Source organism: Leucopleurus acutus (genome assembly GCF_964270905.1).
Source record: "Leucopleurus acutus genome assembly, chromosome: 19".
Classification (NCBI taxonomy): domain Eukaryota; kingdom Metazoa; phylum Chordata; class Mammalia; order Artiodactyla; family Delphinidae; genus Leucopleurus; species Leucopleurus acutus.
In genome coordinates this window covers 19,615,346-19,643,344 of record NC_139161.1, presented here as the reverse complement: position 1 = coordinate 19,643,344, position 27,999 = coordinate 19,615,346, and the positions used below count along the sequence as shown (strand labels likewise).

At 49.7% G+C, this 27,999-nt stretch overlaps 1 protein-coding gene across 1 annotated transcript; it reads left to right on the top strand.

The window, feature by feature from the left end:
* Position 1: 1 nt before the first annotated feature.
* ODAD4 (outer dynein arm docking complex subunit 4) lies at positions 2-27,554 on the top strand. The gene is made up of 12 exons (XM_082861335.1): positions 2-176; positions 1,850-1,981; positions 2,236-2,386; positions 3,027-3,088; positions 3,556-3,721; positions 5,041-5,265; positions 5,444-5,651; positions 11,173-11,259; positions 18,565-18,761; positions 22,247-22,347; positions 23,955-24,039; positions 26,707-27,554. Exons 1-12 carry the CDS (start codon positions 63-65, stop codon positions 27,126-27,128), a joined length of 1,950 nt encoding a protein of 649 aa, XP_082717461.1. The 5' UTR covers positions 2-62; the 3' UTR covers positions 27,129-27,554.
* The last annotated feature ends 445 nt before the right edge of the window (positions 27,555-27,999 follow it).

Below are 27,999 nucleotides of genomic sequence, written 5' to 3'. Positions count from 1 at the left end.
ACAGACATTCTCAGGCTTTTTTCCTCCGTTTCTCCGCTTCATCGTCTCCGAATTGCGTCACCATGGCGGACCCAGAAACTGAAGGCCTGCCAAGCACCTTCACCTCTTACATGGCGGAGGGCGAGCGGCTCTATCTGTGCGGGGAGTTCGCTAAAGCCGCGCATAGCTTCAGCAACGTGAGTCGCGCTCCGAACCTATCAGCCACCCATCACTGAGGTCCTGATGATTCCTGAACCACCCTATTGTTTCCATTATTCCACTGTTACTGATTGATGCACATCTGTGACAGATAAGCCCCTGTTTGGCCGTTTTCTACCAATTCCCACTTGCTTTCTGCCTGGTTGTTAATAACCAACCTCTGTGTTAACACTGACCTCGTCTCCTACTTTTTCACTCAAATGTTTCGCGATTGGCCTCCTTCCTCAGTTTCCCATAACTGGCTGGGAGATTGGCTGGGAGGCTGCTTGCAGAAGTGAAGTCTGGCACACGGTTGCTTCTGGAAGGTGGTCAGTGAATAACTAACATCGTAAAACTTTACTGTAGTATAAATAGCTCCACTCGACCCTAAGGGGATTGAGTGCTATTTTAGGATACCAGGCGTACTGTTAAGTGGCAAGCTTATGGGGGAGGTGCTGTTATTACGCCATTTTGTAGATGAGGAAACTGATATAGAAGTCGAGTAACACGCTCAAGATCACTGAACTAACGAGTGGCAGAGGAAGGATTCAAACTCAGGCACTCAGACTTCAGCGCTGAGGTGCTAACCACCATACTCTACTGTACTGTCTCCCAAATAAGCTTTTGTATGTTTTTATGACTGTTTCTTTTATAACAAATAGCCCGCTTGGTACAAATGGAGTGGTAGGATAGCCCTGTAACCAGTCCGAAGGCTCCCCCTAAAGTCAAGCTTCTCAACTGCTACCTAGAGTCTTTTGGCCCTTTGCATCACCAACCACATCCTAAAACCAAAAATAATTGATCGGATGGGCCAACAATTAAGTTCAGGGGCCCTGCCCCGCGCATTCTCCTCTTTCTGGATCCTGTTTCATCCTGGAGAAGCTCAGGTAGTGAGAAAAGAGCATCCTGGGGGCCTATAGCTTTAGGTGAGAAGTGGGCTTTTCTAGGAAAGAAAGTAGCCACTTCCTCTTCCTGGAAAAGTGTGAAGGTCTTAGACAGGGGCGGGTACAGTCTGATGCCTCAGGATGGACAGTACACTGCAGACTATGGTAATGATCTTAAGAGAAGGGAGGACATGGGGAGTAGGGGAAGCATTCTGCTGCCACTTTAGGGCCAAAATCACAGTTTCCATTTTCTCGGTACTTTCATCTTAATCCCCTGAAATAGTGATTCATTCTCAAATAAGCTATGTCAAAAGAGAGGGCACGTGGAATGGATAACCAAGTTGCAGATTGTCTAAAATCCATTCTGTTAGCCTCCAGAAGGCTTAGCCTCCGAGTAGTATTTTGAATGTGTTGTGCAGCCATTTACGGGCTCATGGTTGAATTTTTATGCACCAAACACCCTATGATTCTGAGTGGACTGGAGGCATCCCAGACACTAGGAGAAATTCCGAATATCCACGGGGTAGCATGTTCTCACGTCTCAACCAGTGGTTTCCACGATAGCTTGTGATTTCACCTTGTTCCAGATGAGCCACATGCAGATAACCTAGTTGACTGAGCGGAGGTCAGTATGGTGCTGCTTTTAGTCTGGAAAGATCCAAAGACCTGTTTGCTGGCCTGTGGAGTCCCCTTGAAACTCTGGCAGGAGGGTTTGGGCTGCTGTGTCCATTTCGGCTTCTTACCTCACCCTGCCTGGTGCCCGTTGATCTGAGTGGTTTCTTTCTCAGGCTCTTCACCTTCAGAATGGAGATAAGAACTGCTTGGTTGCCCGCTCCAAGTGCTTCCTCAGGATGGGAGAGCTGGAGAAATCCCTGGCAGACGCTGAGGCTTCACTCCAGGGCGACCCGACTTTCTGCAAGGTGACCGTAAGGGTGGGAGGACTCACTCTTTCTTCATCACTGCCACCGGCTGCAGCAGCCTCTGATTAGTACTGGTTGAAGAACCAGCCAGACTGCCTGGAGTTGATTGCCGTTTCCCTTCCTAGGTTACTTGCCTGGCTCTCTGCCCCTGTATCCCAACATTTATCCTCAAGCCAGGGACCCTTCTGTTCCACCACACCTGCGTCCTAGAAGGCCTCGTCTGCCCTCCTTGATTTGACTTGCTTTCATTTCAGGGGATTTTACAAAAGGCGGAGACCCTGTACACCATGGGAGACTTTGAATTTGCCTTGGTGTTCTATCATCGAGGCTACAAGCTGAGGCCTGATCGGGAATTCAGAGTTGGAATTCAGAAAGCCCAGGAAGCCATCAACAACTCAGTGGGAAGTGAGTGACCGTGAGGCCTCTGCCCTTATCCAGGAGGCTCCTGGAATCCTTAGGTTTGGGGGAAGGCCCGAGGTGCACTGGGTGGGCAGCCACCCCCGGAAGGGCTACAGGGAGTCCCAAGCGTGGATCTGGCCGCTCATGATTTCCTTGAGGATTAGGAACTGTCCACTGGGAAGACCAGTCCCCCGATCCGCTGTACTGCAGTGTCTGGTTCTCTCCAAAGCCAGATGAGAAGCACCATTTTACTCACCCCAAGGCAGACGAGTAGGGCTTCTTTTGGCCTGGTGTCATAGGGTAGAATGAGGTCCTGAGCCCAGCCTTCCCCGGTCCCTGGCTTCCTCCCTTACCTCATACGCACCAAGGGCTGGCTCTGCCCATCAGCTTAGTGGGGGTGGGGGTGGGTGGAGAGCTTGCCACTGTGGGCGGCAGAGTGTGGAAGTGGAGAGCACCCCTGGTGCCCAGGGCCTGCTGTGGCCTTAGGCTAGTGGGGGCTGCCTGGCTCCTAGGAGAGTGTTGAACCATTTGCTTGCTAGCCAGCTTCCACCATCCTCCTGCCAAAGGCAACTATTTCCACATAAAATATGTGATAGATTGTGCCTGGGGGCCCGGCCGACCTGAGCCCCAGCTTTTGTCCTTGCAGGTCCTTCTTCTATTAAGCTGGAGAACAAAGGGGACCTGTCCTTCATAAGCAAGCAGGCGGAGGTAAGGGCCCTGGCTGCTCTGACATCATCTCCTTCGGAAGGCAGAGGCCACACGTGCCTGAGGAGCACAGGAAGTTCAGCTCGGTGCTCTGTGATGACCTAGAGGGGTGGGATGGGGCAGTGCTGGGAGGGAGGGGATATAGGTATACATAGAGCTGATTCACTTCACTGTACTGCAGAAACTAACACAACACTGTAAAGCAATTATACTCCAATAAAAAAACAAGTCTTAACGGCCCTCGTGCCTGGGAGTGATGAGCTCCTGGCCAGTGCGGGCAGTCATGAGATTCTGCCCCAGCTCCTGAGGGGTTTTGGGAGTGTAGCTGTTCCTGGACCAGACACACTCCATGGTTCTCAGCCCACGGAGGTCCTGGAGGGAGCGGTCTGGGATCACAGGCTCAGGGGACCTTGGCTGGGTGCTCCAGGCTCCTTTCTCAGGCTCTGTTGGGTATTGCTCCGTATTCCCAGAGCGTGAAAGCCCAGCAGAAGCCTCATCCCGTGAGAAAGCTCGTACACCATCCCAAGAGAGAGTCCAAGCGGAAGGGCTCGCTCAAGAGCGAGAAGACCATCCGACAGCTCCTGGGCGAACTCTACGTGGACAAGGAGTATCTGGAGAAGCTCTTGTTGGATGAAGGTTTCAGACACTTTTTTTGCAGCAGGGAACTCGGGGCGAAGGAAATCTGGGGTGGATGCTTAACGTATAAGCCAGAGGCAGAGCCTTTCAAAGGATATTTGCCGACACGTTCCTCTGGAAAGGTTTTGCTACCATTCTCATTTTACAGATGAGGAAACTGAGGCGTAGGGAGGTTAAGTAACTCAGTGACACGGCTCTCGGATTTGAATCCAAGAAGTCCAGTTTCTGAACCAGAGCTCTTAAGTGCTATGGTACCCTGGGAGGGAACGCCGAAGATTTACCACTGCGGTTCCCAGAGGGGTATCCCCTGAGCCTTCAGTCTGTACAGAGGGCAAAGGAATCCAGCTTGGAGGTGCTAGAAGGGAAATCCTAGGACCGTGGAACCATAATGTCCTAAAACCTCATCTTCTCTAATTCCTCCTTTTATCAGAGAGAGCCCGAATGGGGAGTAACTTGTCCAAGGTGACGAGCAAGCTAGTGGTGGAGTTGGCAGCAGAGCCCAGGCTTCCTAACCTCCAGTGCAGCACTCTTCCCACCACACCGTGCTGGCAGGGAGAGGAAATAGGACGGAGCCTATTTCCTCATTAGACATTCATTATATGACTGTCTCCTATAAACATGGGTGGTGGGAGTGTTGCCATTAGCTATTGAGCCTGAGCAGGGATCACCCTTGAAGCCAATGCCTTTCCTCCAGAACTGACTTCCCAAGGTCCTGTGTAGGATTCCCGGCAGCGTGCGTCTCAGGGGCAGCTTCACTGCTGGCACAACTCCTCTGTAACAGGCCTGGATGCTTCCCTCCCTGCAGAGGAGCTTCCATGGAAGGAAGAGGTGGCCGGAGCATTACCCAAGTGGCCTTGCAGCTTTGCTCCCAGCTCTGACCTCTGGTTAGGCAGGTGGGCAGAGCTCGGGCATGCCCCTCCAGGTCCCGGCTTGCACTGTCACACTTGGCACCTGGGGACTTGCTTGTCACTGGCAACCTGGACCAGGCTGTGCATTTCTACTTTGTCTTCTCTGAGGACACAGCTTGAAATAAGGGAGCCCCGAGGGCTGGGAGCTTTTCAGAAAGCTGTCTACCAGCTGCTGCTTCTGCTAGCTCCTCATGTCTTGTCGTGAGGGGCCTATGCTCGAAGCCCTGTGCCATGAGAGTGCCTGAAGAAGGGGGCTGTGGCCTCGTCTGGACCCAGTTAGACCCACTGTCCCACCCATGTGCTCTTGCTTTCATTACTGTCCCCCAATTCCAGGGAGAGGTCCCCACAGGGAGACCCTTAGCCAGGAGGAGGTGACTCCCCTTAGACGCCTCCCCACACCCTTACCCACAGACCTGATCAGAGGCACCATCAAGCACGGCCTGACCGTGGAGGACCTCATCATGACGGGCGTCAACTACCTGGACAGGCGCAGTGACTTTTGGAGGCAGCAGAAGCCCATCTACGCCAGGGAGCGGGACCGGAAACTGATGCAAGAGAAGCGGCTGGGGGACCGCAAGCGCCGGCCCTCACAGGCGGCCCGCTACATCCTCAAGAGCCTGGAGGACATTGACATGTGTGGGTGGTGTTCTCAGAAGGGCGGGCCTGTGGCCAGGTGGGGACAGAGCCGCACGGCAGCCGGAGCCCCTGGCTTCGCTGGCCTGTGGATGGAATCTGGAGGGGGAAGTGGGCTCCCCTGTCATCCGGGGGGGGGGCGGGCTGCTCCCCGCTCCATATCTCCTCTCTCCCTTCCCAGTGCTGACCAGCGGCAGTGCTGAAGGCAGCCTTCAGAAAGCTGAAAAAGTGCTGAAGAAGGTTCTGGAATGGAACAAAGAGGAGGTGCCCAACAAGGACGAACTGATTGGAAACTTGCACAGCTGCATAGGGAACGCCCAGATGGAGCTGGGGCAGATGGTGGCAGCCCTGCAGAGCCACAGGAAGGACCTGGAGATCGCCAAGGAATAGTGAGTGCCTGCAAGGGCTTGGAAGGCCAACCGGCCGAGGCCTGGGGCGGGGGCTACGTCTCGGCCTTTTGCCAGGGCTGCTGGTGGCTGAGCTCCCACTTTCTGCCCTGCGTGCCTGAGGTGGATTCCCCCAGAGGGAGGAGCCACCTACCCAGGACAAGGGCACGCCTAGACTGTCAGCTTTTTTTTGCCACAAAAGGAAGGTAATGGCCCCAGACTCCAAAAAGCTCCCAGTGGTTTGGCTCTTAGGGATATTTTTATTTTTATGTCATCTCCACAAGCATTCATCAACTCCAGACATGCCAGATGTTGCTAGCATTGCAAACACAGCAGTGACCAGACACAAGGCTCATTTCCCTGCAGAGATAAAACAAAAAGTGACACAGCTAATAAATTGCAACTGTGATAAGTGTCATAAGGAAAAAGTACAGGACCCGGTGCTACGAAAAGTGTATTCCAGGAGGACTTGACTGGGTGTTGGGGACACACTTGGCTTGTGGGAGGGCCCAGAGGTAGGCAGGAGGGAGCTTAAGGCCGAGAGGAGACTGGACCAAGCAGGTAGGGGTTGGATCAAGCAGGGCCTCGGAAACCATGGCACTGACTAAGAGCTTGGGCTTCGAAGTTGTACCTCCCAGCTGTGGGGCCTTAGGCAGGCACTTAACTAACCTCTTGCAGCCTGGGTCTCCTCTGTCAAATGGACAAAACAGTAGCCCTTACCCGATAGGGTAGCAGGGAGGACGATATGCAGAAGTTTACATGAAGATCTCAGAACAGCGCTGCGTATCCGTGATGACTACTGTGTTGGTTCTCGGGAACCAGCTCTTGCCGAGACTTGATGGCCCCTCTCAGGGGTACCATCGCTTTCTGGGCACCCTGGTTCTAACCTCTGGAGTCATTTGTGACCTTCTCTTGCCCGGTTCTACTCACCCCACTGTTCTGAGCCTCTCTCAGTCTCCCATCCTCCCATTTCTGTTTTAACTTTTTAAAAACTTATTTATTTTGGCCACACTGGGTCTTAGTTGCAGCATGCGGGATCTCTTATTGTGGCACGCAGACTTCTTAGTTGTGGCATGCGGGGTCTAGTTCCCTGACCAGGGATCGAACCTGGGCCCCCTGCATTGGGAGCGCGGAGCCTTAGCCACTGGACCGCCAGGGGAGTCCCTCCCATCCTCCCACTTCCTCTCAGGTCAGCCCTCACCTCTCCCTGCCTCGAGCTGCTTCCACACGTCACCTCCAGAGACATGCTGATTTTCACCTGTCGACTGTCCTTCCACTGCTGACGCACAGGCCTTGGGCCCTCACCTCCTGCAGGTTAAAAGCAAATGCCTTCATTTGGCACTCAGGGCCCTCTCGGAACCCACTTCTGCACAGCCCTCCAATGTCAGTCCACCCTTCTGGGCCAAACCAGATCTCCTGAACGCGCCCGCCGCCTGTGTTCCCCCCCTTGCTCGTCCGAGTCCTGGAAGCCGTCCGTCCGTTCCCAGCTCATTTCTCACCTGCCCTCACCGCGCTGAGCAGGAATCTCACATGTTGGCCATTCCAGGAGTAGAAAACAAGCAAACAACAACCAGCTTTGGAGACAGACCTGAATTTGATTCCTGCCTTTGGCACTTAGAAGCAGTGTGGATTTGATTCAGTTGCTGACCCTTTCAGTTTCCTCATCTCTAATGAAGGCATAATAATACCAACTCATGGGGATTTTGAGGATTAAATAAGTATATACAGTACTTTGGATCCAACGTTCTCCCGTGCCCTAAAGACATAAATCTTTACTTCTTGCCTCCCTTCTGAGCTCCGGACCTGCATATGCAACAGAGTCCAAGGCATTTCCACTTGGATGTCCCACAGGAGCCCCAAATTTAACATGTCCAAAGTGGAGCCCCTCATCGTCCTGCCAAATCTCTTGCTTCAGGGCCCCCTATCCGTGAAGATGGCACTGGTGGCCACTCAGTCCCCAGGAAGGAGCCAAGGTGGCTTCCCAGACCCTTCCCTCCCCTCACCGCTCACGCCAGCCCGCCATGGCCCATCCACGCCTCCTCCTGCCATCAAGAGAACATTCCCGGACTTCCTGGGTGGTGCAGTGCTTAAGGATCTGCCTGCCAATGCAGGGGCCACAGGTTCGTGCCCTGGTCCGGGAAGATCCCACATGCCGCGGAGCAACCAAGCCTGTGCGCCACAACTACTGAGCCCACGCGCCGCAACTACTGAAGCCTGTGTGCCTAGAGCCCGTGCTCCGCAACAAGAGAAGCCCCAGCGATGAGAAGCCCGCGCACCACAACGAAGAATAGCCCCCGCTCGCCGCAACTAGAGAAAGCCCGCGCACAGCAATGACCCAACGCAGCCAAAATAAATAAACTAATTAATTAAAATAAAAATAAATTAAAAAAAAAATTCCCATCTCTCTTTCCCTCCCACAGCTCAGTCCAGACCTTCCTCACTTCTTGCCTGTTTCCTCCGACCTGGGTTTCCTGCCGCCCAGCTGGCCCTTCTGTGCAAAACAAAGCCAGTGGTCGGGAGACAGTTCCAGCGCCCGGGTCTGCTCGGCTCAGACCGTCCTTCCCGACCTGACTTACCCTGACCTCGGTTGACCAGGCTCTCTCCGGGCCCTTGGGCATCCTGAGCCCTGGCCAGCACCTCTCGGCTCTGCTGCTGTTCAGCCTTCTCTTTTGCCAGCCCTTTCTTCATCAGCTCCCTCCTCCCCATCCTTCAAATTGTAAAGAAGTGGTTTTTTCTTGGGGGAAGCCCACCATGTGCCCCAGAGTGACTTAGCAGCCCTCCTCCGTGCTCCCTCTCCACACGCCGTACGTTTCTCGCCTGCCCTGCAGACCTTGGACTTTGCTACTCCCTTTCTCTTCCCAGCATCTGCCACGTAATGGGCATGTGATGCATGTGCGCTAACTGGCTGATTAAGCAAACAGAGGTGTTCCTTAAACAAGCTTAGTTCCTTTGCAACATCCACAAACGGGCCTCCAGTCTTTTTTTTTTTTTTTTTTTCCTTGGCTGCGCTGGGTCTTAGTTGCAGCATGTGAGATCTTTTTAGTTGCGGCATGCATGCGGGATCTAGTTCCCCGACCAGGGATCGAACCCAGGTCCCCTGCATTGGGAGCGCTGGGGTCTTACCCGCTGGACCACCAGGGAAGTCCCCGGGCCGCCAGTCTCACCCATGAGTCTCACCTGTGCGCCCCACGGGTGTCCTCAGTGGAATCAGCCCTGCCCCCACCTCCAAAGCCCACCATCCTTCCAGGCGCAGCTCAAATCCCGACTTGTCTGAGCAGCTTCTTCCGTGACCCCAGCCCTCAATTCCTTTCTCTGATTACTCTGTGGATGACTGGATGGCAGGCTTTCTCAGTCCCACTACTGTCAAAGATAACAGTACACATTATTGTTATGAACAAAGTAACATATTTCAACTTGTCTGTTCACACCGTAAAAGAGCACCCACTCTGGAAGGGGAGGCTGACATCAGAGCAGTAAACGTGGCCCAGAAGCCGAAGAGAGAGGAGCTGAGGGGGCCTCAGAGAGGAGGGAAGGAAAAGATAGGACAAGAGGGGTGGCTCCCTAGGCAGAGGGACAGGGCAGGGGTGGAGGGCTGGGGGAACGGCGGCTCGTAGCGGCTCCTGTGCTGGGCAGGGGGGCCAGGACCTGTGGGGAGGGAGGAGGGAGGACCTAGCCGGAAGGAGTGAGGGCCGATGAGGGCTTTGTTTTCACACCCATCCACGGCCTTGTGCTCGACCCAGAGCTGTGTGGTGCTAAGTCTCCCCACAGCCCTCAACACCACACTCCCTCGCTTCCCTGGGGCCGCGTTGAGATGTGCCCCCCGGCCCCTTTTCAATGTATTTACCTACATATTTATGTACACGTACACGCACATAGGATTTTTAAAACAGAAGTGACTCACTTCTGTGGTTTTTTAAAAAAGAACGTGCCTTGGAAAGGAATGTCTCATTCTTCGAATAGCTTCGTAGAAAGGTATTTCGGCGCCCACAGTATGCACGTAGGTGACTGCATCCCTGCGGACAGACACTGAGGCTGTTCCCTTTTGCCTGCACACACACAGCTTCGCTGAGACTGCAGACAGATGTGGGTATGTCTGCGGGTAGCCGGATGGCTTGGTCAGGTTTGCATTGAAAAGGCAGCACGGCCACGGTGGGGAGAGTAAATCAGAGCAGGGTTTCCTGGAAGACGAGGAAGTCTGCCACTGTGGGCCAGGGGCTGAGGGGCGAAGGGAAGAAGGGGAGCTTGCCTGAGAAGGGAGGGAGTCAGGGAGGGATGCTGGGGGAGGGGGCTGCGGTTGGGGGAGGGCTTTCTTGGTTTATTTGTTGGGAAGGAGGTATTTTTTAACAGATCCGAATGTTCATATGGTAATATGGTAATAGTAAAGAACCAGTGTAGGGGGGAGCGATTGCCTTTTCTTTATGGAAATATCTTTTTTTTTAAGGTGTAAATTTTTTTTACTGAAGTATAGTTGATTTACAATGTTGTGTTACTTTCTGCTGTACAGCAGAGTGATTCAGTTATAAATATATATACATTCTTTTTCATATTATTTTCCACTTGATTTATCATAGGATATTGAATATAGTTCCCTGTGCTATACAGCAGGACCTTGTTGTTTATCCATTCTATACATAATAGTTCCATCTGTTAACCCCAAACTCCCCCTCCATCCCTTCCCCCCCATTTATGGAAATATATTCATCGCTTTTCTGATGACACGTGAATACTGAAAAATAAATGTAGATTATGTGGATAAATTAAAAGTTTCCTTCATACTCTCATTTCCCTTGGGTAATCACTGTTAATAGTTAGATTTACGTTCTCCATTTCTTTTTAAAATGCCCGCTTTTTAATTTATTTACTTATTTTTTGGTGGTTTAAAACAACGCATTTATTCTCTTATAGTTCTGGGGGTTGGCTGTCTGAAGGCAGTTTCCCTGGCCATAATCAAGGTGTTGGCAGGGCCACACTCCTTCCAGAGGCTCTGGGGAGAATCTGTTTCCTTGCCTTTTCCAGCTTCTAGAGCTGCAGTTACTGCACTCCTGGGCTCATGGCCCCTTCCTCCATCGTCAGAGCTTTGAGCACAGCTTCTGCTTCAGGCCCACACATTCACTTTTAACACTTAATGGGGCAACGGACGTTGTATGTGCTCCCATAATCTGACATTTTAACTTAATATATCAGGGACTTTTTTTGTACACAAAAAATTGCACTGATTGAATTCAGATTGTTTCCACTGTTTATTACTACAAACAACACTCTATTGAGTGTCCTTGTTACATTATATTCTGGAGGTGAATTCCTAGAAGGGGAGTTGCTGGACCAAAGGGATATCTTTGCAAGCTGTTGCCTGATTGCCCTCCGGAAAAGTCCCGATAATGTCCGTTCCCGGCCACAGGGCTCAAGAGGGCCTGGGTACCGCAGCCTTGCCAGCCTGGGCATCGTCCCTCCAACTGGCCCGTCTTTGCCTTCTTTTCAGTTTCCGTAGTGGCTAGAATGGCCTTGTCTTGCTTCTTCCCCACAGTGATCTTCCTGATGCCAAGTCCAGGGCCCTGGACAACATTGGCAGGGTTTTTGCCAGAGTTGGGAAATTCCAGCAAGCCATTGACACGTGAGTGACCCGGGACTGTCCCCTCCCTACTCTGGGGCCAGGACATCCCACCCTCCCACTGGACTCCCAGGCTGGGGCAGGATGTCAGGCAAAGAGGCATCAGAAGACCCGAGTTTGGCTCCTGGCTGTGCTAAGCGACCAGGGGCAAGCCACTTTGTAAACTCTGTGGCTCATCAGTTAAATTAATTAATAGAATAGAATCATTATTTTCTCCCAATTTCCCAGTGACAAGAGTCACCGAGGACACTTGTTAGGCGTATGAATTCCTGGGCCTCTCCCCTGGAAATTCTCATTCTCCAGGTCTGGGTTAGAGCTCAGGAATCTGACTTTAACAAGTACTCCAGGTGACCCTTACTTTGGGCAAGTTCAGGACCAGGTGGACCATTGACTTCTGGGAGCCCTTCAGCGGTTATTCTGTCCCTCTGTGCAGTCACATGGGGTCACTGGGAATGGAGTCTGAGCTCTCCAGAGGGCTTAACTTCTGGACTTTCCATGTCCAGCCCTGGGGCTGGTGACCTGCTCCAGTGGGGCACCAGCCCTGGGGCTGGTGACCTGCTCCAGTGGGGTGACTCAGCCCCAGGGAGACTCGGGAGCGGGCTTGACCACACAGAGAGAAATTGTCCTGCAGGCCTTCATGGCTTGACTGGAATAGACTTGATCACCAGAGCCTTCTGTTCCACGTCATATGGTTTCCCGAATGGCCCCTGGTGTCTAGCTGCCAAAAGACACAGGCCTGTGAGTGTTTACCTACCCACTTGTATCTTTTTTACATTAAAATACATATATTTCTTTTTAAATAAAAATTTAATACATGTCAATCCCAATCTCCCCATTCATCACTCCCCCCACCCCCGCCGCTTTCCCCCCTTGGTGTCCATACGTTTGTTCTCTACATCTGTGACTCAATTTCTGCCCTGCAAACTAGTTTATCTGTACCATTTTTCTAGGTTCCATATATATGCATTAATATACGATATTTGTTTTTCTCTTTCTGACTTACTTCTCTCTGTATGACAGTCTCTAGATCCACCCACGTCTCTACAAATGACCCAATTTCGTTCCTTTTTATGGCTGAGTAATATTCCATTGTATATATGTACCACATCTTCTTTATCCATTCATCTGTCAGTGGGCATTTAGGTTGCTTTCATGACCTGGCTATTGTAAATAGTGCAGCAATGAATGTTGGGGTGCATGTGTCTTTTTGAATTATGGTTTTCTCTGGGTATATGCCCAGTAGTGGCATTGCTGGGTCATATGGTAGTTCTATTTTTAGATTTTTAAGGAACCTCCATACTGTTCTCCATAGTGGCTGTATCAATTTACATTCCCACCAACAGTGCAAGAGGGTTCCCTTTTCTCCACACCCTCTCCAGCATTTGTTGTTGTAGATTTTCTGATGTTGCCCATTCTAACTGGTGTGAGGTGATACCTCATTGTAGTTTTGATTTGCATTTCTCTAGTAATTAGTGATGTTGAGCAGCTTTTCATGTGCTTCTTGGCCATCTGTATGTCTTCGTTGGAGAAATGTCTGTTTAGGTCTTCAGCCCATTTTTGGATTGGGTTGTTTGTTTTTTTAATATTGAGCTGCATGAGCTGTTTAAATATTTTAGAGATTAATCCTTTGTCCATTGATTCGTTTGCAAATATTTTCTCCCATTTTGAGGGTTGTCTTTTCGTCTTGTTTATGGTTTCCTTTGCTGTGCAAAAGCTTTTAAGTTTCATTAGGTCCCATTTGTTTATTTTTGTTTTTATTTCCATCACTCCAGGAGGTGGATCAAAAAAGATCTTTCTGTGATTTATGTCAAAGAGTGTTCTTCCTGTGTTTTCCTCTAAGAGTTTTATAGTGTCCAGTCTTACATTTAGGTCTCTAATCCATTTTGAGTTTATTTTTGTGTATGGTGTTAGGGAGTTTTCTAATTTCATTCTTTTACATGTAGCTGTCCAGTTTTCCAAGCACCACTTATTGAAAAGACTGTCTTTTCTCCATTTTATATCCTTGCCTCCTTTGTCATAGATTAGTTGACCATAGGTGCATGGGTTTATCTCTGGGCTTTCTATCCTGTTCCATTGATCTATATTTCTGTTTTTGTGCCAGTACCATATTGTCTTGATTACTGTAGCTTTGTAGTACAGTCTGAAGTCAGGGAGTCTGATTCCTCCACCTCCGTTTTTTTCCCTCAAGACTGCTTTGGCTGTTCGGGGTCTTTTGTGTCTCCATACAAATTTTAAGACTTTTTGTTCTAGTTCTGTAAAAAATGCCATTGGTAATTTGATAGGGATTGCGTGGAATCCGTAGATTGCTTTGGGTAGTATAGTCATTTTCACAATATTGAGTCTTCCAATCCAAGAACATGGTATATCTCTCCATCTGTTGGTATCATCTTTAATTTCTTTCATCAGTGTCTTATAGTTTTCTGCATACAGGTCTTTTGTCTCCCTAGGTAGGTTTATTCCTAGATATTTTATTCCTTTTGTTGCAGTGGTAAATGGGAGTGTTTCCTTATTTCTCTTTCAGATTTTTCATCATTAGTGTATAGGAATGCAAGAGATTTCTGTGCATTAATTTTGTATCCTGCTACTTTACCAAACTCATTGATTAGCTCTAGTAGTTTTTTGGTGACATATTTAGGATTCTCTATGTATAGTATCATGTCATCTGCAAACAGTGACAGTTTTACTTCGTCTTTCCCAATTTGTATTCCTTTTTCTTCTCTGATTGCCGTGGCTAGGACTTCCAAAACTATGCTGAATAATAGTGGCGAGAGTGGACATCTTTGTCTTGTTCCTGATCTTAGAGGAAATGCTTTCCATTTTTCACCGTTGAGAATGATGTTTGCTGTGGGTTTGTTGTATATGGCCTTTATTATGTTGAGGTAGCTTCCCTCTATGCCCACTCTCTGGAGACTTTTTATCATAAATGGGTGTTGCATTTTGTCAAAAGCTTTTTCTGCATCTATTGAGATGACCATATGGTTTTTATTCTTCAATTTGTTAATATGGTGTTTCACATTGATTGATTTGCGTATATTGAAGAATCCTTGCATCCCTGGGATAAATCATGGTGTATGATCCCTTTAATGTGTTGTTGGATTCTGTTTGCTAGTATTTTGTTGAGGATTTTTGTATCTATATTCATCAGTGATATTGGTCTGTAATTTTCTTTTTTTGTAGTATCTCTGGTTTTGGTATCGGGGTGATGGTGGCCTCATAGAATGAGTTTGGGAGTGTTCCTTCCTCTGCAATTTTTTGGAAGAGTTTGAGAAGGGTGGGTTTAGCTCTTCTCTAAATGTTTGATAGAATTCACCTGTGAAGCCATCTGGTCCTGGACTTTTGTTTGTTGGAAGATTTTTAATCACAGTTTCAATTTCATTACTTGTGATTGGTCTGTTCATATTTTCTATTTCTTCCTGGTTCAGTCTTGGAAGGTTATACCTTTCTAAGAATCTGTCCATTTCTTCCAGGTTGTCCATTTTATTGGCATAGAGTTGCTTGTAGTAGTCTCTTAGGATGCTTTGTATTTCTGTGGTGTTCGTTGTAACTTATCCTTTTTCATTTCTAATTTTATTGATTTGAGTCCTCTCCCTCTTTTTTTTTTTTCTTTTTTTTTGCGGTACGCGGGCCTCTCACCGCTGCGCCCTCTCCCACCGCGGAGCACAGGCTCCAGACGTGCAGGCCCAGCGGCCATGGCTCATGGGCGCAGCCACCCCGTGGCATGTGGGATCCCCCCGGACCGGGGCACGAACCCGTGTCCCCTGCATCGGCAGGCGGACTCCCAACCACTGCGCCACCAGGGAAGCCCCTCTCCCTCTTTTTCTTGATGAGTCTAGCTAATGGTTTATCAATTTTGTTTATCTTCTCAAAGAACCAGCTTTTAGTTTTATTGATCTTTGCTATTGTTTTCTTTGTTTCTATTTCATTTATTTCTGCTCTGATCTTTATGATTTCTTTCCTTCTGCTAACTTTGGGTTTTGTTTCTTCTTCTTTCTCTAGTTCCTTTAGGTGTAAGGTTAGATTGTTTATTTGAGATTTTTCTTGTTTCTTGAGGTAGGCTTGTACAGCTATAAACTTCCCTCTCAGAACTGCTTTTGCTGCATCCCATAGGTTTTGGATCATCGTGTTTTCATTGTCATTTGTCTCTAGGTATTTTTTGATTTCCTCTTTAATTTCTTCAGTGATCTCTTGGTTATTTAGTAACGTATTGTTTAGCCTCCATGTGTTTGTGTTTTTTTATGTTTTTTTCCCTGTAATTGATTTCTAATCTCATAGCATTGTGGTCAGAAAATATGCTTGATATGATTTCAATTTTCTTAAATTTACTGAGGCTTGATTTGTGACCCAAGATGTGATCTATCCTGGAGAATGTTCTGTGCGCACTTGAGAAGAAAGTGTAATCTGCTGTTTTTGGATGGCATGTCCTATAAATATCAATTAAATCTATCTGGTCTGTTGTGTCATTTAATGCTTGTGTTTCCTTATTACTTTTCTGTTTGGATGATCTGTCCATTGGTGTAAGTGAGGTGTTAAAGTCCCCCACTATTATTGTGTTACTGTCCATTTCCTCTTTTACAGCTGTTAGCAGTTGCCTTATGTATTGAGGTGTTCCTATGTTGGGCGCATATGTATTTATAGTTGTTATATGTTCTTCTTGGATTGATCCCTTGATCATTAAATAGTGTCCTTCCTTGCCTCTTGTAACATTCTTTATTTTAAAGTCTATTTTATCTGATATGAGTATTGCTACTCCAGCTTTCTTCTGATCTCCATTTGCATGGAATATCTTGTTCCATCCCCTCACTTTCAGTCTGTATGTGTCCTTAGGTCTGAAGTGGGTCTCTCGTAGACAGCATATATATGGGTCTTGTTTTTGTATCCATTCAGCAAGCCTGTGTCTTTTGGTTGGAGCATTTAATCCATTCACGTTTAAGGTAATTATCAATATGCATGTTCCTATTACCATTTTCTTAATTGTTTTGGGTTTGTTTTTGTAGGTCCTTTTCTTCTCTTGTGTTTCCCACTCAGAGAAGTTCCTTTAGCATTTGTTGTAGAGCTGGTTCGATGCTGAATTCTCTTAGCTTTCGCTTGTCTGTAAAGCTTTTGATTTCTCCATCGAATCTGAATGAGATCCTTGCTGGGTAGAGTAATCTTGGTTGTAGGTTCTTCCCTTTCATCACTTTAAGTATATTGTGCCACTCCCTTCTGGCTTTTAGAGTTTCTGCTGAGAAATCGGCTGTTAACCTTATGGGAGTTCCCTTGTATGTTATTTGTCGTTTTTCCCTTGCTGCTTTCAGTAATTTTTCTTTGTCTTTAATTTTTGCCAGTTTGATTACTATGTGTCTCAGCGTGTTTCTTCTTGGGTTTATCCTGTATGGGACTCTGTGTGCTTCCTGGACTTGGGTGGCTATTTCCTTTCCTGTGTTAGGGAAGTTTTTGACTATAATCTCTTCAAATATTTTCTTAGGCCCTTTCTCTCTCTCTTCTCCTTCTGGGACCCCTATAATACAAATGTTGTTGCGTTTAATGTTGTCCCAGAGGTCTCTTAGGCTGTCTTCATTTCTTTTCATTCTTTTTTCTTTATTCTGTTCCACAGCAGTGAATTCCACCATTCTGTCCTCCAGGTCACTTATCCGTTCTTCTGCCTCAGTTATTCTGCTATTGATTCCTTCTAGTGTAGTTTTCATTTCAGTTATTGTATTGTTCATGTCTGTTTGTTTGTTATTTAATTCTTCTAGGTCTTTGTTAAACATTTCTTGCATCTTCTCGATCTTTGCCTCCATTCTTTTCCGAGGTCCTGGATCATCTTCACTATCATTATTCTGGATTCTTTTTCTGGAAGGTTGCCTATCTCCACTTCATTTAGTTGTTTTTCTGGGGTTTTATCTTGTTCCTTCATCTGGTACATAGCTCCCTGCCTTTTCATCTTGTCTATCTTTCTGTCAATGTGGTTTTTGTTCCACAGGCTGCAGGATTGTAGTTCTTTTTGCTTCTGCTCTCTGCCCTCTGGTGGATGAGGCTATCTAAGAGGCTTGTGCAAGTTTCCTGATGGGAGGGACTGGTGGTGGGTAGATCTGGCTGTTGCTCTGGTGGGCAGAGCTCAGTAAAACTTTAATCCACTTGTCTGCTGATGGGTGGGGCTGGGTCCCCTCCCTGTTGGTTTTTTGGCCTGAGGCATCCCAACACTGGAGTCTACCCGGCTATCTGGTGGGGCTAATGGCGGACTCTGGGAGGGCTCATGCTAAGGAGTACTTCCCAGAATTTCTGCTGCCAGTGTCCTTGTCCTCACGGTGAGACAGAGCCACCCCGTGCCTCTGCTGGAGACCCTCCAACACTAGCAGGTAGGTCTGGTTCAGTCTCCTATGGGGTCACTGCTCCTTTCCCTGGGTCCCGATGCACACACTACTTTGTCTGTGTGCCCTCCAAGAGTGGAGTCTCTGTTTCCCCCAGTCCTGTCAAAGTCCTGCAGTCAAATCCCAGTAGCCTTCAAAGTCTGATTCTCTAGGAATTCCTCCTCCCGTTGCCAGACCCCCAGGTTGGGAAGCCTGACATGGGGCTCAGAACCTTCACTCCAGTGGGTGGCCTTCTGTGGTCTAAGTGTTCTCCAGTTTGTGAGTCACCCACCCGGCAGTTACGGGATTTGATTTTATTGTGATTGCGCCCCTCCTACCATCTCATTGTGGCTTCTCCTTTGTCTTTGGATGTGGGGTATCCTCCTTGGTGAGTTCCAGTGTCTTCCTGTCGATGACTGTCCAGCAGCTAGTTGTGATTCTGGTGTTCTTGCAAGAGGGAGTGAGAGCACGTCCTTCTACTCCACCCTCTTGAACCAATCGCTGTATCTTTTTATAATAAAACGTTTTATAGTAAATGTGCTTAATGTTAAAATATTAATTTGGAAAATATAGAAAAGTAAAAGAAAATGTCTTCAGTCCCACCACCCAAAGACAAGTACTAATTCTAATCCTGCTCTTACTTTTATTGATATTTTGTTTCTTCATTCCAGTCTTTTTTCTGTGTTGATTTTCTCTTACATGTGCTTAATAATATTCTTAAATGTTATTATGTTATTTCAAATCCTGTTTTACAAACATTATTTTCAACTCTTGTATCATCAAAGCCAGTCCCATAGATGTACCAAAATAACTTTGGTAGTTTAAAAATATGTTAATGCTTGTTAGCTCCACCCCCGTTTCTAAAAGGACTGGTAGTTGGAGAACAGTTTTTCTTCTGCCACCAGTAGGAAGCCCGGCCTCCTATGGCCGAGTGCAGGGCCTGAGCGGAAGGAGCTGACCCTGGTTCTTGTGTCCCCAGATGGGAGGAGAAGATCCCTCTGGCCAAAAGCACCCTGGAGAAGACCTGGCTGTTCCACGAGATTGGCCGCTGCTACTTGGAGCTGGACCAGGCCTGGCAGGCCCAGAATTATGGTGAGAAGTCCCTGCAGTGCGCCGAGGAAGAAGGGGACATCGAGTGGCAGCTGAACGCCGGTGTTCTGGTGGCACAGGCACAAGGTATGGGCCCCATGAGGACCACCCTACCTTTCCCATGTCAGGGCCGGGAATCCTGTGGCCTGAACTTACCATCCCAGTGTATCCCTGCGCTGAGAGTTCCGATTCTGAGAGTGGGGCTAAACCCCTGCATTTTGACCAGCGTATGTAGTGCCTAGTTTACGCTAAGTCAGTTAGGGCTTGGGGGCCCCTGAGAGCTGCCCTGCCCTTGAGGAAGTCATCTGCAGGCCAGCACAGTGTCATGTGGTCATCAAAACAGCTCCACTCCTCTTGCCTTGGTAGCCTTCACGTGTGCCTTCTTGTACCTAATCACCGTGCAAGCCAGGGATGGAGGCATCATTGTCCTCTTATAGTTGGGGAAACGGAGACTCCGAGGGGTTCAGCAGGTTGCCCCAGGTCACGTGAGGGAGCTTTTTAGGGTGATGGAAAAGTTCTAAAATCGGGTTGTGCTGATCATTGCACAAGCCTATAAATTTACCCCAAATCATTGAACTGTATACTTACGAACGGCTGCATTTTATACTAAGTGAATTACATCTCAGTAAAGTTGTTAAAAAACAGCAAGGGGCAGGGGTGAGGAGGAACAGATGAAACAAGATTGGTGATATTTTGGTATTTTTAACAATTTTTAAACTTTATATTGGAGTATAGTTGATTTACAATGTTGTGTTAGTTTCAGGTGTACAGCCAAGTGATTTAGTCACACGTATACATAGGTCGATTCTTTTTTCAGATTCTTTTCCCATATAGGTTATTACAGAGCACTGAGTAGAGTCGCCTGTACTGTGCAGTAGATCCTTGTTGCTTATCTATTTCATATGTAGTAGTGTGTATATGTTAATCCCAACCTCCTAATTTATCCTAATTTATCTCTCCCCCCAACCTTTCCCCTTTGGTAAGTTTGTTTTCTAAGTCTGTGAGTTAGTTTCTGTTTTGTAAATAAGTTTATGTGTATCTTTTTTCTTCCTGCGGTTTTTTTTTTTTTTTTTTTTTTTTTGCGGTACACGGGGCTCTCACTGCTGTGGCCTCTCCCGTCGCGGAGCACAGGCTCCGGACGCGCAGGCTCAGCGGCCGTGGCTCACGGGCCCAGCCACTCCGCGGCACGTGGGACCTTCCCAGACCGGGGCACGAACCCGTGTTCCCTGCATCGGCAGGCGGACTCCCAACCACTGCGCCACCAGGGAAGCCCTATGTGTATCATTTTTTAAGCTTCCACATACAAGTGACGTCATATGATATTTGAAGCTGGGTGATGAGTAATGGGGGCTCGTGATACTATTCCTCCGACTTTTCTGTATATTTGAAATGTTTCATAATATGAACTTAAAAAACAAATAGCTTACAGTAATAAGCAAGCAGTGGAGCTCGGGCTTCTAATCGCTGTGCTGAGCTGCCCTGCTCCGGGCACGCAGCTGACCCCAGAGAAGGAGGAAGCGTGATAGGTGCTCTGATGAGGGGCCTTATCACACATTCGCTTATTCACATCACAGATGCTTACCTGGCACCTTCTAGGCACCAAAGCTGGGCATACAGTAGGGAGCAAAACTGGTAACTATCCTGCCCGCATGCCTGAGGAGTAACGTTTAAGCAGAAACATTAAGAATGCAAAGGCACCAGCTGTTCCAAGATCTGAAGCCAGAACTTTTCAGCCAAAGGGACCGCATTTAGGGAGGTGGGCAGGAGTTTGGCTGATTTAAGAAACTGAAGGAGATCAGTGTCAAGCTCCTGGGGGCCAGGAAAGTCTGGAGAGAGGAGGCTGGTGAGGGGCCAGATCCCCAGGGCCTCTTGGGCCTCGTTACGTCTTGTAGATTCTTTCCTAAAAACATAGAGAAAACCACTTGAAAACTGTAAACTGGGGAAGACATGGTTACTGTGGCTTTTCCTAGAACTCTTTCCTGTTCCTGTGAGGACTTTTCTTTCTTTGTCTGTGCAGCAGGGCTTGCGCGATCCTAGTTCCGCAACCAGGGATTGAACCCAGACCCCAGCTGTGAAAGCACCCAGTCCTAACCACTGGAGGTCTTATTAGGCCCTGAGGGCCTTTGGAGAAACAGGCCACTTACTGCCGGTCTCAGTTTCCCCACTCTAGGGTGGAAAAATCCAATCGAGTGCAGCAGCCCGAGAGCCACCGGTTGTAGAGGCAACACAGCCGAGCGGGCAGATCTTGGGCTCTGGGCCCTCCTGGCAAATGCCACCCTGTGCCTCAGTTTCGTCCTCTGTAAATAGGGATGATTATATCAATAGTAGGTACCTAGAGGGTTGGTGTGAAGAAATAAGGTAATACTTAAGCGTGTAGGCACTTAGAACAAGCATATAGCGAGCACTCCAGAAACACTCATTTCTTCCTTCCTGCCCTCTCGTCAGCTTCCCATAAGTGTTTCTAACACAGATGAGAAACAATTACAATCCTTAGAAAAGTCAATTTATGGCTCAACGAAATGTAAATGTAAATGTGTAGATTTGTGGATACACAGAGGGGGGAAAAGAAGAGGAAAAAGGCTCCCAGAATGAAGATAACTTCAGGTTATAGATTCAGTTAAAAGGAACGGCCTTTACTGCGTCACTCCCGTAAGTGTTATGACTCCTGTTCCGACCTGCGGTGTCCGAATGACATTGACATTTATTCAGGGTGGTCTCTGAGGGATTACAGTGACTTTCCTTCTTTTCAAATGTGTATTTGAAAAAGAAATATGTATTGACCTCATTCACTGTGACTCCACAGACTTTCAGAACTATATTAGAATTGCTTTTCAGATATAAGGCCTTTTGCAGTTTGACTTATGGACACAAGGCCCTTCTTTCCCCGGGGATCCCAAAGCAGTTCATGGGGAAGGGTGGATCTTGGGGTCCTCAGTGATAAGAGGAAGCAGTGGTGTGCAAAGAAAGTGGAGTGTGGTGTTCCCAGACCCTGGCAGGTGAGCACTTTTCTCCGTCCTTCCTGAAATTAACCTCTTTTCAAGGGCAGTCAATCAGTCCATAGGCCATCATCCCTGGCCCAGCACTAACCTGTCCGGTGAGTGAGCTCGGGGGAGCTGCCTCCTCTCTGGGTTCGGATTGTACCAGCGTGGGCATTGATGTCCCAGCCGCTGGCCCACGAGTCACAGCCAGCCCATCCAGATGTGTTTGGTCTCCACAGTGTTCTTAACAAATTTGAGTGAACATTAAAAAAAAAAAAGATCTTTTCTGGAACAATCTAAAGGTGGGGCAAGATGGAGTTGTCCCCCTGGAGACGCACGATGTGGGCACAGACCCCTTCCCTCACTGACTCTTTGCACCTGAAATCCAAGGCTCAGCTTCTCAGGTTCTGGTCCTTAGCGGTGAGGACCAGAAATGTCCTGGGTGAGGACCCAGGAATGTCTGGAAAGGGTGGTGCTGGGAGGCCCAGATGCTGCCCGCCTGGGGCTGCTCCCGAGGGCCGCTGGCACCTGCAGGGCAGCCGCACCGTGCAGCACACAATGTCACAATCTACCTGTCTCCCTCGTGCTCTTCAGTGAAGCTGAGAGACTTCCAGTCGGCAGTGAACAACTTTGAGAAGGCCCTGGAGAGAGCGAAGCTCGTCCATAACAGCCAGGCACAGCAGGCCATCATCAACGTGAGCCTCTCCCCCGCTGGGCCCCCCGGGCTCTCAGCCCCAGATGTTTATCCCCCCCAACCGCAGGGCACATTCTGGGTAGGGCAGTGGCTTTCCACTGTTACTGCCATCAGTTTATACAGCAGCCCGACCAGTACCCATACTGTGAACTTTCTATTTTGGGGCCACGCCTTGCAGCACAGCTTGCAGGATCTTAGTTCCCAGACCAGGGGTCGAACCCGCACACTCGGCAGTGCAAGCTCGGAGTCCCAGCCACTGGACTGCCAGAGAATTCACCTCAATACACATATTTTTCTTTGAAAAAACAGACAAAAAATAGAAAGTTTCACAAAACATATTTACCTTTACTGTGTACGCTGATATTTCCTACTCTGTTCTATTTTCTTTTCATTCCTTTTCTTTAATGCCGGCTGAGCCCTTCTAAGCACATTTTAGGACTTGCAGTTTGAAAAGTACCAGCCCCCCCATCCTCCGCCCCCCCCCCCCAGGAGTCAGTAAGAAATCAGCGTGATGGCCTCACCCACTTGCGCTGCTTCCTCAGGCAGCCATTTAGAGTAAAAGGAATTAAAAGTAAGTAAAAGTTACGGTTCAGTTCCTCAGTCACACCAGCCATGTTTCAAGTGCCCAATAGCCACATGAGGCCTCTGGGTACCACACGGTGCAGATCTAAAGTCTTCCCATCACTGCACCAAAGGTGACGACCGTGGTCCCGGCCCTCAGGAAGTGTGGTGTCTACAGGAAGCTTAGAACACAACGCCCTCGTTCCTGACACGTGCGACAGGGACCAGGGGATGCAGCGTGAGAGCCTCAGTGGGTAGGCAGGGCTGGGCCTTTCCCCTCAAGGAGGGTTTGAGGTCGCCTTGGAGGCTGGGCAGGTTTTGAAAGGAGGCAAAGACAAGCGCCTGTCAAGCCAAATGGACCCACGGCCCTAAGTGGCTCCTCATGGGATCAGGCCCCTGACCTTTCACCCCCCGGAATGGCATCTCCAGGCAGGAAAGCATACGAGGGGGGCAGACCAGCGCTGCACAAGAGAGTCCAGGCCCGGCAGACGTTTCCTGAGTGTCTAGTGGTGTTCTGCCCTGGTGGGGGGGTCAGGGGGAGGGCTGCGACGAAGAGGGCAGAGCTGCCCTCAAGATGCACACAGGCTGGGTTCCAGGTCCCCGGGGGTCCTGCAGACACCGTGGGAGCCCCCCGGAAGGCAGGCCAGCCCCCAGCCACAGGGTGTGGCTGAGTCCCTTCCGTGGCTTGCTGCCTGGCTGAGGGCTGAAGGGCTTGCCTTGTCTCTTTTACGCTGGCTGAAGCCAAGAGAAGCTTTAGGTAAAAAGGTGGGACTCAGTAGACAGACGCAACCCCCCAGAACAGGCCTGAGCCCGAGGGAAATGAGTTTGAGTTGCCTGCAAGCCGCGCTATCTCTCATACCACTTAGTGTGGGGAGTTCCCAGTGCATAGTATCCACTAACCTCAGGGCGGCAGTCTTCAGAGGAGCCAGGGGAAAGGGGAGGGGGCAGGGTTCTGCACAGCCCTGCCTCCTGGCGCTGGGGCTTGGGTGGGGAAAGGACAGGTCACACGGGGTTAAGAGAGCTCACCGGCTCCTCTGCCACCCACAGGCCCTGGACGATGTCAACAAGTGCATCATTGAAGAGCTGAAGAAAACCAACTACAGGGAGATACTCAAAGATAAGAAGGAGAAAGGTGAGTTCTGGGGCCCCGAAGACGGCTACCTCAGAACGCTCCCTCTGCTTTCCTTCTGGCAGTCTTCGCCATGCTTTCCTGCCATTCCTTCGGTCGGGGGCTTGGCACTGCTCACCAAGTATTCTGATTTCAGTGCCGCCACCAACCCCAGCCTTTCTTGGGACAGGAGAGGGAGACCTCGGGCTGGGGTTGGTGGCGTGAACCCGTGCTGTCTGCCCTATTTCTTCAGTACTCCCGTATCTCTTTAATCAATTCATCAACTATTTGTTGAGCGCTTGTCACGTGCCAGGAAGGTGTGAGATTTGGGAGGAGACAGAAGCTCGGTCCCTGCCCTGGAGGAGCCCACAGCCCAGTGGGAGAGCCAGGCAATTAGAGTTGCCGGCGACCAGGGCTCCTGCACCGGAGCCTGCTGTGCAGGGGGACAGTGCTCTGCTGTGAGGGCCCGGGCAGGGGCGCTCCCAGTTCTGTGGGGAGGTAGGGAATGCTTCCAAGAGGGAGAATCTTCTGCTTCAGGCTCCAAAAGATGCCCAAGCATTTTCCAGATACAAGATGGAAGGTTGAGGGCATTTCCGGTGGGAAACAGCAGGAGCAGACACAGAGGTGGAATGACAGTAGCTTACACTGTGGGGGCTCTTAACCGCTGGCCCGACACTGGGTTAAGCATTAGACAGAATGATCTCACTCGGTCCTCACCACCTAGGAGGTAGGTACTGTTTTGGGGGCACTGGAGCCTGAATGATCTGCCCACGTCACACAGCAGTCTGACTCAGAGCCACACGCTCCCCTGCTGCCGGCAGCTGGTCTTCAGGGCCAGCAGTGGGCAGCGCAGGGGTCGGGGCAGGGGACCCAAGGGCCAGCTGAGGTGCATAGGTGGCAGGGCTGTGCTCCTGCTGGCTGGTCTAGCCCTTATCACATTCTTTCTCCCGAGGGCTCCAGGGAGTAGAGAGGCCTTTGATCCCCCGCCTTGCTCTAGGCTGTCTGACTGGCTCCCATGAAAGGAGTGAGGGAAGAGGAAGTGGCTGGGACTCCAGGCCCCACGGAGTCGACAGGGACCAGGGACGGGCCCCAGAGGGGCAGGGATGACAAGAGAAGCTGACCCCCACTCGGTGCTTCCTGCATGCCAGGCGCTCGTCTAAGCTTTATACATACCGACTCTTCTGATCCCAGAGCACTAAGAAATAAGTATTCCGTGCTTGATTTTACGGGTGTGGACATGGAGGCAGAGGGGTTAAAGTCCCACAGCGGATTCCAGTCTCCAGCAGCCTAGCCCTGGAACCCATGCTTTTCCCACGCTTGTGCAGTTTCTGTCTGCCCCTCTGAGGGGCCCTCCCTCCAGCCAGATCGCAGTAAAGGGTAGCTGGGGCTGGGGCTCCGGGCTCCTCGGGGGACAGAGCCCCTTGCAGGCACCGAGGCTGAAACCCTCTCTGATCCAGGTGCAGCAGCGGGAATTTGGGCACGGGGTTTCTGGGCACCTGAGCAGCCCGATGACAGCCTTTTATTATCCAGCACCTGCCACGTGGTGGCCAGATCCCCTCAGGGAAGATCTGCCTCTGCCTCCACACACCTTTGGAACTGCGCTCAGAAGCCACAGAAGCAATAATGTGAAGGGTACAGCAGGGAAGTGGCAGATGCTCCAAGCATCCTCCTCCCTTGGCCGACGGAGTGCTGGGAAAGGCATCCTGAAAACTCCTCCGGAAGGCCCTGAGGCCGGCCGCTGCTGGGCACTTCCCTTCCCGGACAGCAGGTGGCAGCATTGCATGTGTCTTGGCCAAACCACGTCATTTTCCTGCTCTGAACCCAGAGCCCCTATAGGCGGCTTAGAAACCAGGACTTCCAGGAAGTGGAAGGAGACTCAGGAAGGGATTGGCAACTTTTCTCTGTAGCTGGTAAAAACAACGAGCAAAGATCCCTTGGGTTGTAAAATTGCTCTCCATCCGAACTTCCACCACAATCTGCTCACATTTTTACGGGGAACCTCCCAACAAATGATGAATATGCTTCCCAGGGACGAAGGGAAATGCAGAATGGGCATGCTGGAGGAGAAGCCTCTGTCCTTTCCCAGCACCTGTGCTAGTTCTCGTAGGGAAAAAGAAAGAATGTGGTCTGGGGGCAGACTGTCCTGGGTTCAAATCCTGGCTCTGCCAGTTATTTATTTGCAATGTAACCATCGTGTGTGATTTCCCCTTTATCAATCTCAGGTCCCTCGACTGCAAACTCGAATCAGTAACACTGTGCAATTTTTTTTTTTTTTTTTTTTTTTTTGCGGTACGCGGGCCTCTCACTGTTGTGGCCTCTCCCGTTGCGGAGCACAGGCTCCGGACGCGCAGGCTCAGCGGCCATGCCTCACGGGCCCAGCCGCTCCGCGGCATGTGGGATCTTCCCGGACCGGGGCACGAACCCGTGTCCCCTGCATCGGCAGGCGGACTCTCAACCACTGCGCCACCAGGGAAGCCCCACTATGCAATTTTTTGATGACTGAACGGTATAATCTGTGTTGCTCACATGATGCCAGGAACAGAGCTGGTGCTCAGTAAATGATGATCCCTTTTCTCATTTTGGAAAGGGGTGCTGTCTCTTAGAAACACAGGCCCCCACAGGCTGGGGTTCCCCCAGGCCCGGAGACAGACAAACTTCTACCTTTCTTCCCTCCTTTCTCTTGTTTTTCAGAAGATGCCACTACGTTGGATAGTATAACAGTGATGGCAAAGGAGAAGGAAACGATGAGAATGAGAGATGAACCCGAGAAGGTCACCGAGAAGGTGATGAAGCAGTGCGAGCGGGAGCAAATGGAGAGTGAGAAAGAGACCGAAGGTGACTTGTCTAAGGAAACCCTGGGGATCACAGCTAGTGAACCAGAAGAACACAGGCAGAGAGAAGAAGTAGAAAAAGCCAGCCCCTCAAGGAGAAAAGGACCAGCTGCGATGGAGGGAGGTCCAGGAGATGTTGCCGAGGGACAATCTGGAGAAGCAGGCAGGAAACTAACAGCAGTGGACAGAGGGGAAACAAGAGAAATTTACAGGAGGCCTTCAGAACTGGAACAAAACCTCTCAGAAGAATCAAGCACGAGGGAGTCCGAAGGACTAGAGTAGACACTTTCAGAAATCGGCAGAAGAGGGTCCAGAGCACTGGGGAAAACAGAATCGGGAGAAATAAGAGAACCGGAAATAACAGAAAATTCTGAAAAAATGGAAAAAGATGAAAAGGAAGACGAATGAAGCCATCGAGTAGGCATTACGATCAGGAAGCTGGTGTTCACAGGGACCACGGAGATCTTATTAAACTGGACCTTCAAGCTGAGATTTGTCTCTAATAGGAAAACATGTGGACTGGGTCCCACAGGTCACCTCTGACTCTTTCTATTACTGTTTTCCCTTTAAATGTGCATCTTTCACTCTTACAAACCCTGAGTCTGTCATTTTGCCTCCTTACCCCCACCCATTCTCAGAAGAGCCTTAGAGAATGAATGAGTGGGCATGGGGTACCACTTTCCAAGCAGAACTCTGATGTTCTGATTAGGTGAGAAACACGGAGACCCCCCAAACAAGGCCTGACCCAGAATGTGACCAAGGTGTGAAATGCGGTCCTCCTCCCCAGGCCCTGTGCAAGGACCTCATGGAAGAAATGAGAAAGGTGCTAAGAAGAAAGGGTTTCAGGCGAGTGAAGAAACGGACGAGCTCCAAGGAGCTCAAAAAGCTTAAAGGGGGGAGGAAAGAGAAAGGCCTGGGAGTAGAGGTATGTCTGCCCAGCTGCTGGCCATTGGTCTTGCTGAGTACCTACTGTGTGCAGGGCACTGTGGGAGGCTTCCTGGAAGAAATAAGGATGGGACAGCCTCAGCCATCACACAGTGAGGGAGACCTACTTGTAAACCCCTAAGCCTTGAAAACAGAATGAAGTGCACGCTGGCACTGGTGGGGCTCTAGGAGCCCAGACGGAGAAGGAAGGTGTCTGCCCACGAACAGG